The following is an 11,826-nucleotide window of genomic DNA, read 5'->3' as shown; positions in this document are numbered from 1 at the left end:
GTATGAGACTTTCCCAAATCGGAAGGCTACATCAAATAGGAACTATCAAAACCAACAATTAGAATCAATTAAACATTTAATGTGTGTACTTTCTTATTGCATATAATCGATAAGTAATTTTCAAGAATCAGCCCAGGGTTGATTTGCAGCCCATCTCTCTCATCACAATCCTTTCACCTCAGCCACTCCTCAGCCACCTTAGATCACATCCGCTGGCCGGCTGTTCGGAGCAGCCGCATTCTCAGTACCCAAATCCACGTAACGAGCACGATACCAGCGGGCCACTGCAGCTCGATACCAGTCGAGGAATAGGGCCTGTCGGTAGAGGACGATACCCATTTGCAGGATGAGGAAGCCCATGATCGTGACCAGGTTCATGTACTCCCACTCCATGATAATCACGAACACCCAGATGAAGTACACGCGTAGGCCATCGGCCAGAAGCCGGTTGGCGCTGGACGAGTACATCGCTATGTACAGTCCAATGAAGTTGTACATGGCACATGAGATGGTGAAGGCAATCAGAGCCATAACCAATGAGATACTCCCCTGCAGAGCCGCAAAGAGATCACTCCAATCGTCGAAAACTGCACGTGAACTACAGCTAAATGGATCGATACTCGGCAGGAAGTTCAAGCAAATGCCCAGCAGCGAGGTGATGCCCAAGCCGAAGATTCCCTGCCAGCCAGCAGCTTGCAAAGGAGCAACATTCGAGGTTTTAAGCTGTTTCTCCTCGCAAACATACTGCAGTCCGTGCAGAATCTCAGCAATGATGATGAGTAAGTCGCCGGTCAGAATGGATTTGTAGTCCGTGTAAGGCAACGTAACCAGGTCGTATTCCACGCGATGGACGTCCAGACTGATAATGTCCAGCAGGCCGCAGGATATCGTAAATATGGCCAACCAGTGCCGTCCGGTCAGCGTGTGGTTCAGAAACATGGTGCTAAAGATGCCCACAAAGATCAGGGCGGCGCCTGCGGGAAAGATGAGGCGACGTAAGTAAAGATAAGCAAGGGCATTTGCTGATAGAAGTACCTCTTATCATCTGAAAGCTGGTGGCGTATGTCAAGTAAAGTCCGGTGAACAACAGAATGGAGGCTGCCGCATCTAGCAAGGTGGGCAGTAGCATGCTCACAGGGCGGAACTCACTGCTGTCCTGCGACAAGATGCTATCCAGATCGGATACGACCTGTGCATGATTGCCAGATGATTACAATTAAAGTTTCTTAAGCACGAATGCATTGCCGGTTATGAACCAACCGGCATTGGAACTTACTCCACGACGACTGGAGATCAGGCGGATCACCTTGAAGGCCACAAAGCACAGGAACTCGCCCAGGAACATGAGCAGTGTGAACACCACTGGATGTTGGAATCCATGAAGTTTTCCATCGCTGCCGATTACCTGTTGTTGATTGGCCCACCTGCAATGTGCAAATACACACAGCATTATTCAGACCTATTACTTACTATTATTAAGCGATTTTTTGGTACTCACTTCACCACCAGAACGTTGAAGGTGCCGCTGAGCACAAAGATCAGCGACAGGAAAACACGATGATCCATTCGTCGGCGGAGGATTCACTTTTCGGGTGCAGCGTTAATTCGATTTATAAATAATGACGTTCTTTGTGCAATTCGCAATTGTGACTGCGCAGTGATAAGTGCAAGAAAGTGCGGCCAGACGGGCAATTGACTGACCTTCCACGGATCTATATAATCTACTTAAGTGGTTGTGGTCATTAACCAGTAACTCTACCTTTTTCAAGGTCAAAAACCTAAGTAACTAGTAATTTTTTTTGCAAGTAGTGCGAATTAGTTTGTCTTTACGGGACTTTTGTTTATTTTTTTTCGCCAACAGTGTGACCGCACAGGATAGCAAAAATACTACACAAAATAGAGTGAATAGGAAATCAACAACGAATATGGTCATACTACAAAGCAACTGGTGGGTTTTTAAAAGGCGCGGGCTTTTTGAAATTAAAACTTAATCGACACCAAAATGCTTATGGATTTAATATTAAGGGAAGTGTCACATAAAACATCATTGACGATTTCTGGGACCTTACAAATTGTATAAATTGTTTAACAGAAAAATGGATAAATTGTTTTCAATTACTTTTGCCAAGTTTTTATTAAACACAAACTTAAAAAATATCACAGGATATGAAAAACCATTTAAATGAAAATACATGAAGTGGTGTTAATGCATTTGCCGCACAATCGCCATCAATTTGCTTCCGTTGGCGTCTGCGTCGCATTCTGTGCTAATTTCCTGTAAATAATGCAATAATATAATATAGTATGGAATCGCAAAATGGATATTTAGCAAACATTAGCAAGCAAAAACACAGTTGGCAACCAAAGCGTGTCCTGTCGCCTCACCTGTACTCTGTGGTGTTTCTTTAAGTGTTGTGATAATGTCTTTGAGTATCTTGTGTTCTATTTTAGTATCGTTTCGTGCAGTGTAGGTGTTCCTAGAGCTCATCTCGCGCCTGGGAGGACGACGATGGCAGCGTCACTTCCTCCACGGAGCCCAGGTGTATGGTTCTATTTGGCCGACTGAACTTTGGTATGTATGCGACCGAGTCGCTGTTGCTGACCACCGAGTTGTGTAGGTGTTCCGTGGGTGCCGCGGGATCAGGACTTGTGAGTGTGATTTTCGAACCAGTGGCCACTCTGTGGAATGCATGTATGTGGGTATTGTACTGGTGGTGTGATTAAAGGCGGAGGTTACAACAAGTGGACTGAGGTATTCGCGCGGAATTCGAATATCCTATGAGTACCTATCTGGACCATAAGTGATTGTTGTGTACCAAAGTTGGTTATGTAAGGTTAGTATAGCGCTACTTGGCTGGTATTAGTTTTGGGGGGTATAGCAAAAAAACTGGTCATCTATCTCTCTTGTACCTTATGTACAGCTTTTGGAGGTGATTGTAGTCGAAGAGGAAAGATCTAGAGTGGTTGAAAAGATCTATTGGCGCTGGCGGGCTCCACCGCGTGCTCCGCGCAATTTTTGTGGGTTTCTAATGCAGATCAGAGATCGTAATCAGAGATTCGGACTCAGATCCGCCACCTTACCTGTCCCTGGCCTGCATGCTGGCCTCCACGTCCAGGCTGCGCGGCTGCCGGAAGTCGCATTCCAGCGAGAAGGCCGAATCTCCGGGTGTGATCAGCTCTGGGTCGTTCTGGATCACCACGATGTTGGTGTAGAGGTCACCATCCCGGATCGTCTGGCACTGGTCCAGCTGGAAGTTCATCTCCATGGTGCGGGATCCCTGGCTGGAAGATGGCTTCATGAAGCACGGCGCAGACTGCTTGTAGAAGCTGCCGCGGGTGTACATCACACCCGTAAAGGGCTTCTCCGTCTCCAGCACCACGTTCATGGAGTCTGCTCCGCACTTGAGGTTCACCTTTTGAATGCCCTGGTCGCTGCCCTCGATTTTAAAGGTGTCCGAAAGGTCTTGTTCCCAGATTTCTGCAATAGGGCGAAGTAATTTCATGGGTGACATTATAGGTGGTTTATGTAACACGTTGGCTAAGCTATTAACTAAAAATATCTGCCTTGTTATTGCTTTTTAATGTAATGTAAATGTTGTACGTTTAGTAAGCTAGGTACATTTTGTCCCTATTAAAGAAATGCAAGTAACTAAACATGAAAGCATGCTTAAGGTTTTAAACTTTCTTTAAGTTTTTATTAACTATAACTCTCTATTTCTTTTGTTGGCCACTTTTAAGTGCTTTCTTCGCCTGAGTAGCCGTTAGAACCACCTGAGCCTACCATTTCTATGCACCTCATCCACCGAAGCGTTGAAGTTCACTCATCTCTCAGATAGCCGGCATTGCTGTTAACCGGTTTCTGTTTATTTTGGTCTGGCTAGAACAGCGCGCAGCAAAAGAACTTGGCATTGGGAATTTCTCCGCCCAACCTGGATGATTCAGTCACGTTGTTCTTTTGTTGGCCCAAGTCGACGATCTTACCTTGGTTTTGATTTTTCTGCTGCTTATTGGCGGAGACGTGCACAGCCAACAGCAAATTGCAGGCGAACAAAAGCAGAAAGCCATTCATTAATCCCGACATAATATTGCACTTTATTATTATTTAACACAAAACGATGTAAAGTTATAGCGAGTTTCCTGACTCTCGATGATATCTTCACAGCTGCAAGCCAAGATTCAAACTGACGAAACAATTGCGCCTGCGCAGCGCATATAAGCGCGACTCGAAAGCTCCACTCACCACAGGCGATGAAAGAAAACTGGAAATATGACACGACTTAAGAGAGGAAGAGTCGTCTCCACAGAGAGTCGATGAGAATTTGGTCAATAGCAGAGCATGAAAACAGTTAATTGCACTGCGCTTTTGATAAGGCGAAAATTTATTGGCAGCGCCGATGGAAAACCAAAATGAATCCATAAGGATAGGCATATTTAGTACCCATCAAAATGATATTTAATAATTTAAATATTCTACAATTAGGCCCAGCTATAAAAAGATTTGGATTCCTTTTCTGAAAGCCACAAATATTTATTTAAAAAATTTTTTTAGAGACTTTGGCGATGTTTTAACGCTTAATTAAATAGATACGAAATACTTTTGATAAGGTCTAGATTAAAAAATTTTTAGAACTCGTAACATTATAAAATTTTGATTAATTTTTTAACTATACTTTTAACTTTAATTAACTTTAACTTAACCCTAAAACGATAAACTACATTTTTCCAGGGTATCAATATTTATTTAAAGCGGCAGTTTAAGGAAAACAAAATGCGGCATCGCTCCAAAGACATTTCCGCTTTTCGCGTGTGGCATGTGGATTTCTGCTGCGGTGCATTCGTTTCGCATTTTTAGCGCTGCATTCAACCGATTTTTTTGGTTGCCGTTCATTATTCAAAATGTTATTAAACTTCCCCGTTTTTTGCAAGTGGCTATGCTCTCGACTTTGGTTCTCCTTCATGCAACGAATTTAATAATTTGAGCAGTGGTTTTCATCTTGAGGTTGCCTTTTTATTTTCTTCGTTAGTTTTCCACCAGCATTTGTTGTTGCTCACGTCTTTTGTTATACGTTTATTGCGTTAATTAAAGTGTAATTAGTTAACGATTTCGGTTTTGGCCATGCCAAGCCAGCGAAAGGTGGAAGTGGCGTTGTTCAATATTGGCCAAAAATGCATTTACTTCGTGAGATTTGTGGAAGCTCAGCTGCAGTTGATTAAGTTGTTATGCCTCCATGTGATTGCCTGTTTTCAAAGCTGTGTTTTTTGTAAAAGATTGCTGCATTTGTTCGGATTAATTAATTAATACTAAATTTTGCTCAGTTTTAACTAAGCAACTTTACCGATTTTTCTTATATTTCAAATCATATTTATAAGAGCTTGTTGGTGACTTACCTACCCTGTAATTTATGTCACATATATGTGATTTGGCTTGAAGAGCTCACCACTTATCTTCTGTTATTGTTATATGCTATCTGTGAGAATTATCACTCGCTGATTAAACGCTTATCAAATGTTGTTTGCAAAATAAATTGATTTTTCCATCTGAAGTTCACTTCTAGGGCACTGTAGGGCATAAAAAAGGTCACCCAAAGAAAACACAAATCATTTGCCGCAAAAGTGCATATTTATCGTTTCGATTTTAAGATCATTTCATCATTATTTCTTCTTCAGGGCCGCCCAATATACTTCCAGTTCGTTGCCCTCCCAATCGAAAGGCTTGGTCAAAACACTGAAAGTAGCAACATAAAATATCAAATTTACATAATGCCTTAATAGAGAGGATAGTGAAATTAGCCAAAGCAAAAGGAGAAAAAGCATCGCTGATGTGTATGGATAATGCTTGTGGAGCACGAAACGCTGCAGTGGAGAGACCCACAAGTTGAACCTCCAAACTCCAAGCGGGAATCGCAGAGATCGCGCACTTGGGGAAGTGGTCAGTAATTGCCGGGGAGTGGGTATGGGGGGAAGAGGTTGTCTGGTGCCTACTGCACCGATGGCCAAGATTGACAACGATCATGCACATACACACACACACTGCCGTGTATGGACAACTAACAGAGCTGTGGACCCCCAATGGCTGGGGAAGTGGATGTGATGTAATGGTAACATTGTATCCGAGTTGCACAATTTTCGCTGTGCCGCTTTTGGCCAACTTCCGAGTCGGACACTCACTTTTCTTTCAGGTAGCGCAGCACTTCCTGCTCCTTATCGCTGAGGCCCACTTCGTTGGCATCCAGGTTGATTCGCAGCAACTGGCGCGTCTGCATGCCCGTGAGGAAGGTGCTCACCTCGGGCAGTCCGCTCATCGTGTAGTACATGGCCAGCTTGCCCAGCTCCACGCCGCGCTCCTTGCAGACCTCCGATGCCTTCCGGGCAATGGCCTTCTGCTCATCACTAGCCGGATGCCATGGCTGTGGACCGGCATTGGTCAGCAGTCCGAGGGCATGAGCCGCGGCACAGATGATGCCCAGGTTCTGGGACTTTAAGAAATCCAGGTACTCCAGGAGCGTTTCATCGGTCAGGGTGTATCTGGCATAAGTGAGGACCGTCTAGTGGGTGATATAAGATTCAAAACTTGATGTTTAAGGTGTATGCTATGAACTCACATCGAGTCTTCCGACTGTTCGGGTCAGAAACTCCTTGAGCACCGAAACCGGGTAAGCGGATACTCCAATGAACCTGGCCTTGCCCTCCTTGACCAGCTGCTCCAGAGTGGGCAGTGTCTCGTTGATCACAATGTCCAGATCCTTGGCAAACTCGATGTCGTGAATCTGGATGACATCGACGTAGTCCAGGCCCAGGAGTTTCAAGCTCTTCTCCACGCTTTCGCGTGTCTTCTTGGCACTAAAGTCGAACATGTTATCGTAATCCAGTTCGTAGCGAGCCACTTTCGTGGCGATATAGTAGGATTCCCGCGGCACATCCTTCAGTGCCAGTCCCAGGACCTCCTCGGAGCGACCCTGACCGTACCAGGGAGCAGTGTCAATGTAGTTGATGCCTGACTTTAGGGCCTCGTGCACCGTCTGAATTCCCTCCTCCAAATCAAAACTGAAACAGAATATATGAAATTAGAGATAAATACAATCTTAAACATTTTCCCACTATTTTAATTTACAAATTCGTACTTTCAGCAATACTTTCTAGATTTTTTTTTTATTAAATGCCAAAGTATTTTCTTTCTGTGTACGAGAGTAATTGCATTTGTTAAGATTTCCCTTACCCGTAGTTCGCGCACAGGGCGCCGCCCCCGAAAGAGACTTTCGAGACTTGCAGGCCGGTCTTTCCGAGATTGCGGTATTCCATCCGGCGCACCTTCGCCTCATCATGGAATCCCTTCACATAGGTAGCCGGTAATGTTCGAGACATTTTTGATAATCCCAATATATTGCGCGGTCTGTTGAAATTCGATCGGCAGTCAGAGAAGTACTGCCTGTTTAATTTCATATCTATAGCTTATATTCTGAACATCACAGATTGCCTCTTATCAAAGAGAGATGAGTTTCTATATTGGAGCGGTTTTCAACTGTAAGAACAATTCTTTAGTTTTCTCTTCTCGAATTAAAATCAAGAGAGGGATTTCTGTTTTTTAAGGGAAACGTAGGGATTCTTCAGAAGAATTCTGTTTTGCAATAAGCCAAGTGTAAGGCTTTTAAAACCCTCTAGACGACCCATAAAATACACATTTCAAATATTAAAACGGTTCAAAAATTTTCATTTAATATCTTTTTGTTTTAGTGCATGTTATAATCTAAAGTTAATTTTAATTCCATTAAGACTTCTTGGTTTCTCACTTCAACAGCTTAGCCGTGGATAAAGTGGAGCCCCAGCTGTAGGACTTGGTAAAGACGCTGAAAAGAAGACGGAAAGGAAACCAATGTATGGTGTCGATTAAATGGAGATTCACCATTAACCAGTCTGGCTAGGTTGAGGCCTAGTTCGTGACCGTGATGCAATTGCAGGATTGGTAACACCCAATCCGACTAACCAGTTGTTGGCCAACTTACTTTTCGCGCAGATACTGCAGCACTTCCTGTTCGTGGGGAGTGAGGCCGTCGAAGATCGCGTCCAAGTTAATCCGCAGCAGCTTTCGGTTTGGGATGCCGATGAGGAAGGTGGCCGCCCCATCCAGTTGCATCGTATAGTACATGGCCAGCTTTCCCAGCTCCACGTTCCTCTGCTGGCAGAATTCGGCTCCCCGTTTGGCCACGGCCAGGACTTCCGGACTACCGGGATGCGAGGCATGTGGTCCAGCGTTTCTCAAGAGTCCCAGTGAGTGAGCGGCCGCACAGACAACGCCCACTCCCATTTTCTGGAAGTCATTCATGTAGCGCAGCAAGGTGTTGTCCAAAAGGGTGTAACGGGCATAGTTGAGCACCACCTGGATGCGACTCTTACCCCGCTCGGCACACTCCTTCAGCACGTCCACATCGTAGGCGGTGACACCGATGAATCGAGCCTTACCCGCCTGGACGTACTCCTCGAGGACGGGTATGGACTCATTCAGCACTATGTCCAGATTGGGTGCCGCGTCCACGTCATGAACCTTTCATAAGGGGCACATTAGTTCATCGGCTTATACACGAATCTACCCAACCCACCTGTAGTATGTCCACCCTGTCCAACTGGAGCCGCTCCAGACTCCGCTTCACACTCTCCCGAGCTTTGTCAGCCGAATAGTCGAACATATTCTTCGGATCCAGCCCGTAGCGCGCCACTTTAGTGGCAATATAATAGGCCTCCCGGGGCACATCCTTTAGGGCCTGGCCAAGCAGCACCTCCGATTGGCCATAGAATGGAGCTGTGTCTATATAGTTGATGCCAGATCTAATGGCCTCCTGCACCATAAGGATGCCCTCCTCGCGATCATAGTCATCGAAGAAGAGATTGCAAAGGGGGGAGCCACCTATAGCTAATTTGGACACTTGCAGACCCGTGGATCCCAGTTGGCGGTACTCCATACGACGCACCTTCTCCTCATCATGGAAACCCTTGACGTACGTAGCTGGCAGTGATCCCGACATCTTTTTCTGTTAAACTAACAAGTTTGAATGAAGGGAACGCGTAGAAAAATTGGCCTTTTATATGATCTGACGACCGGGTTTTCAGATAAGAACTGTGGGGGTAAAAAAGTGATTTTTCACCTTGCTTGAGTGAGTTTCTTAATATAATTGCTCCGATTAGTAAGCTTTTCTTATTGATAAGGTGTGGAAGAGAATTACCGCTTTTGGCTCTCAGGAAGAACGATTCTGATTTTCTATTTTTAAATAAAAATTCGCAATTTCATCAAAAATGTCTAGAACTTTCTGTTAAAGATTATTTTGCTTTTACAATTATATATTGTTTTGAAAACCACAAATTTTTTCTTTCTGTGTATGAGAGTAATTGCATTTATAAAGATTTCTCTTACCCGTAGTGCGCTCACAGGGCGCCGCTTCCAAAAGAGACTTGCAGGCCGGTCTTTCCGAGATTGCGGTATTCCATCCGGCGCACCTTCGCCTCATCGTGGAATCCCTTCACATAGGTAGCCGGTAATGTTCGAGACATTTTTGATAATCCGAATATATTGCGCGGTATGTTGAAATTCGATCGGCAGTCAGAGAAGTACTGCCTGTTTACTTTCATATCTATTAGCTTATATTCTAAACATCACAGATTGACTCTTATCAAAGAGAGATGTTTTCGATATTGGAGCGGTATTCAAGTGTATGAAGAATTCTTTAGTTTTCTCTTCTCGAATTAAAATCAAGAGAGGGATTTCAGTTTTTTAAGGGAAAGTAGGTAGGTTTTTAAGGTTCTTCAAATAAACAGTAATCGCTTTTAAGCGGCTTTCTTCTCTCACTCTGCCTTTCTCATTGGATCTCTCAAGACAAACAAATATAAATCAATCCGCTGTTTGTTTGTTTGTAAAACATATCTACATTTGAAAAAATGAAACACTTCTCGTGCATTTTCTAATCCTAAATGACCTGAGCTGGTTCTATCTCGGAATAACTTAATAATAAATTTTCATAAAATTTCCTTTGGGCCGACTGTTATAAATAATAAATAGGTTCAAAAATTTCCTTGTAATATTTTATTTCAGTGAATAATATAATCTAAAGTTAATTTTAAATCCGTTCCTCCTGCATTTCCAAATATTTCTTGGTTTTGGAGCTCAAGTTTCAAGATTGCCCATCCAAGTGGTCGCTCATTTGAACATGTTAACCGTGGATAAAGTGGAGCCCCAGCTGTAGGACTTGGTAAACACTCTGAAACGAAGACAGAAAAGGAAACCAATGTATTGTGGCGATTGGAATGGAGGTTGGACTCGAGCAGTCTGCTCTGGATCGAGTGACCATTAACCAGTTTGGCCAGGCCGAGGCCAAGTTCGTGCCCGTGATGCAATAGCAGGATTGGTAACACCAAATCAGACTTGCACAGTTCCCTGTTCGGCGTAACCAGTTGTTGGCCAACTTACTTTTCGCGCAGATACTGCAGCACTTCCTGTTCGTGGGGAGTGAGGCCGTCGAAGACCGCGTCCAAGTTAATCCGCAGCAGCTTTCGGTTGGGGATGCCGATGAGGAAGGTGGCCGCCCCATCCAGTTGCATCGTATAGTACATGGCCAGCTTTCCCAGCTCCACGTTCCTCTGCTGGCAGATTTCGGCTCCCCGTTTGCCCACGGCCAGGAGTTCCGGACTGCCAGGATGCCAGGACTGGGGTCCAGCGTTGCTTAGGAGTCCTAGCGAGTGCGCGGCGGCACAGACAACGCCCACGCCCATCTCCTGGAAGGCCTTCATGTGGCGCAGCAAGGTGTTGTCCAACAGGGTGTAACGGGCATAGTTGAGCACCACTTGGATGCGACCCTTGCCCCGCTCGGCACACTCCTTCAGCACGTCCACATCGTAGGCGGTGACCCCGATGAATCGAGCCTTTCCCGCCTGGACGTACTCCTCGAGGACGGGTATGGTCTCATTCAGCACCATGTCCAGACTAGGAGCCGCGTCTACGTCATGAACCTGTTACAAGGTGTCAGTTTATAGACAAATCTATAGATTGGTATACCAAACCCACCTGTAGTATGTCCACCCTGTCCAACTGGAGCAGCTCCAGACTCCGCTTCACACTCTCCCGAGCTTTGGCAGCAGTATAGTCGAACATCTTCTTTGGATCCAACTCGTAACGTGCAACTTTAGTGGCTATATAATAAGCCTCCCGGGGCACATCCTTGAGCGCCTGGCCAAGGAGCTCCTCCGATTTGCCTTGGCCATAAAAGGGAGCTGTGTCTATGTAGTTGATACCGGATCTAATGGCTTCCTGCACCGTGCGGATGCCCTCCTCGCGATCAAAGTCATCGGAGAAGAGCTTAGAGAGAGTGGCACCGCCCAAGGCAATTTTGGATACTCGCAGACCCGTGGATCCCAGTTGGCGGTACTCCATACGACGTACCTGCTCCTCATCGTGGAAACCCTTGACGAACGTAGCTGGCAGTGATCCCGACATCCTTTTCTGTTCAATTAACGAGCTTGAATGAATAGAACTTCTGGAAAAATAGCGCTTTTATATGATCTGAGCCCCGTGTTTTTAGCTGCTGATAAGTGCAGTGGGGTAAAAAAATGATTTGAACATATGTATGAGTGAGTCCCAAAATAGATTTGCCTCCCTTAGCAAACTTCTCTTCGTGATAAGCTGTGGAAGAGAATGTTCGCTCTTAGTTCTTTATATATATATATATATATATATATATATATATTATAATATAATCCCGCATTATGAATGTATTTCTCTATAAGAGCTATTCGAAAATACCAACCACATTTTTTAAAGAGAAAACCAATTCCCAATTAAGGTAA

General features: G+C 44.7%; 5 protein-coding genes across 9 annotated transcripts; all 5 read right to left on the bottom strand.

Moving 5' to 3' along the window:
* Positions 1-58: 58 nt before the first annotated feature.
* On the bottom strand, positions 59-1,876 carry LOC6728446 (solute carrier family 35 member F6). 2 transcript variants are annotated; one of them, XM_016176900.3, is made up of 5 exons: positions 1,702-1,876; positions 1,499-1,584; positions 1,277-1,424; positions 1,036-1,189; positions 59-974 (listed from the first exon to the last, which is right to left on the bottom strand). In XM_016176900.3, exons 2-5 carry the CDS (start codon positions 1,564-1,566, stop codon positions 199-201), a joined length of 1,146 nt encoding a protein of 381 aa, XP_016035058.1. In that variant the 5' UTR covers positions 1,567-1,584; positions 1,702-1,876; the 3' UTR covers positions 59-198. The 2 variants fall into 2 exon arrangements, with proteins under 2 accessions (XP_016035058.1, XP_016035057.1); XM_016176899.3 differs by having other exon boundaries at positions 1,499-1,875.
* A 239-nt stretch (positions 1,877-2,115) lies between these two features.
* LOC6728445 lies at positions 2,116-4,192 on the bottom strand. Of its 3 annotated transcripts, none has more exons than XM_016176896.3 (4): positions 3,982-4,192; positions 3,082-3,478; positions 2,386-2,679; positions 2,116-2,275 (listed from the first exon to the last, which is right to left on the bottom strand). In XM_016176896.3, the coding sequence occupies exons 1-3, from the start codon at positions 4,079-4,081 to the stop codon at positions 2,478-2,480; spliced, it is 699 nt and encodes a 232-aa protein (XP_016035054.1). In that variant the 5' UTR covers positions 4,082-4,192; the 3' UTR covers positions 2,116-2,275; positions 2,386-2,477. The 3 variants fall into 3 exon arrangements, with proteins under 3 accessions (XP_016035054.1, XP_016035056.1, XP_039151889.1); XM_016176898.3 differs by lacking the exon at positions 2,386-2,679 and adding an exon at positions 2,911-3,026 and having other exon boundaries at positions 3,982-4,187; XM_039295955.2 differs by lacking the exon at positions 2,386-2,679 and having other exon boundaries at positions 3,982-4,190.
* A 1,409-nt stretch (positions 4,193-5,601) lies between these two features.
* On the bottom strand, positions 5,602-9,608 carry LOC6728444 (L-galactose dehydrogenase). Of its 2 annotated transcripts, XM_039295954.2 has the most exons (5): positions 9,442-9,608; positions 7,217-7,263; positions 6,603-7,044; positions 6,169-6,545; positions 5,602-5,725 (listed from the first exon to the last, which is right to left on the bottom strand). In XM_039295954.2, exons 1-5 carry the CDS (start codon positions 9,538-9,540, stop codon positions 5,653-5,655), a joined length of 1,038 nt encoding a protein of 345 aa, XP_039151888.1. In that variant the 5' UTR covers positions 9,541-9,608; the 3' UTR covers positions 5,602-5,652. The 2 variants fall into 2 exon arrangements, with proteins under 2 accessions (XP_039151888.1, XP_002103789.2); XM_002103753.4 differs by lacking the exon at positions 9,442-9,608 and having other exon boundaries at positions 7,217-7,447.
* LOC6728443 (L-galactose dehydrogenase) lies at positions 7,705-9,540 on the bottom strand. The gene is made up of 4 exons (XM_016176895.3): positions 9,404-9,540; positions 8,595-9,109; positions 8,001-8,539; positions 7,705-7,844 (listed from the first exon to the last, which is right to left on the bottom strand). Exons 2-4 carry the CDS (start codon positions 9,015-9,017, stop codon positions 7,784-7,786), a joined length of 1,023 nt encoding a protein of 340 aa, XP_016035053.1. The 5' UTR covers positions 9,018-9,109; positions 9,404-9,540; the 3' UTR covers positions 7,705-7,783.
* Positions 9,609-10,058: 450 nt separating the features above from the next.
* Positions 10,059-11,533, bottom strand: LOC6728442 (L-galactose dehydrogenase). The gene is made up of 3 exons (XM_002103751.4): positions 11,048-11,533; positions 10,454-10,992; positions 10,059-10,244 (listed from the first exon to the last, which is right to left on the bottom strand). Exons 1-3 carry the CDS (start codon positions 11,474-11,476, stop codon positions 10,184-10,186), a joined length of 1,029 nt encoding a protein of 342 aa, XP_002103787.1. The 5' UTR covers positions 11,477-11,533; the 3' UTR covers positions 10,059-10,183.
* Positions 11,534-11,826: the final 293 nt, after the last annotated feature.

The sequence above is a fragment of the Drosophila simulans genome, chromosome 3R (genome assembly GCF_016746395.2).
Source record: "Drosophila simulans strain w501 chromosome 3R, Prin_Dsim_3.1, whole genome shotgun sequence".
Classification (NCBI taxonomy): domain Eukaryota; kingdom Metazoa; phylum Arthropoda; class Insecta; order Diptera; family Drosophilidae; genus Drosophila; species Drosophila simulans.
The sequence above is the reverse complement of the archived record's forward strand: the minus strand, read 5'-3'. Positions and strand labels throughout refer to the sequence as shown.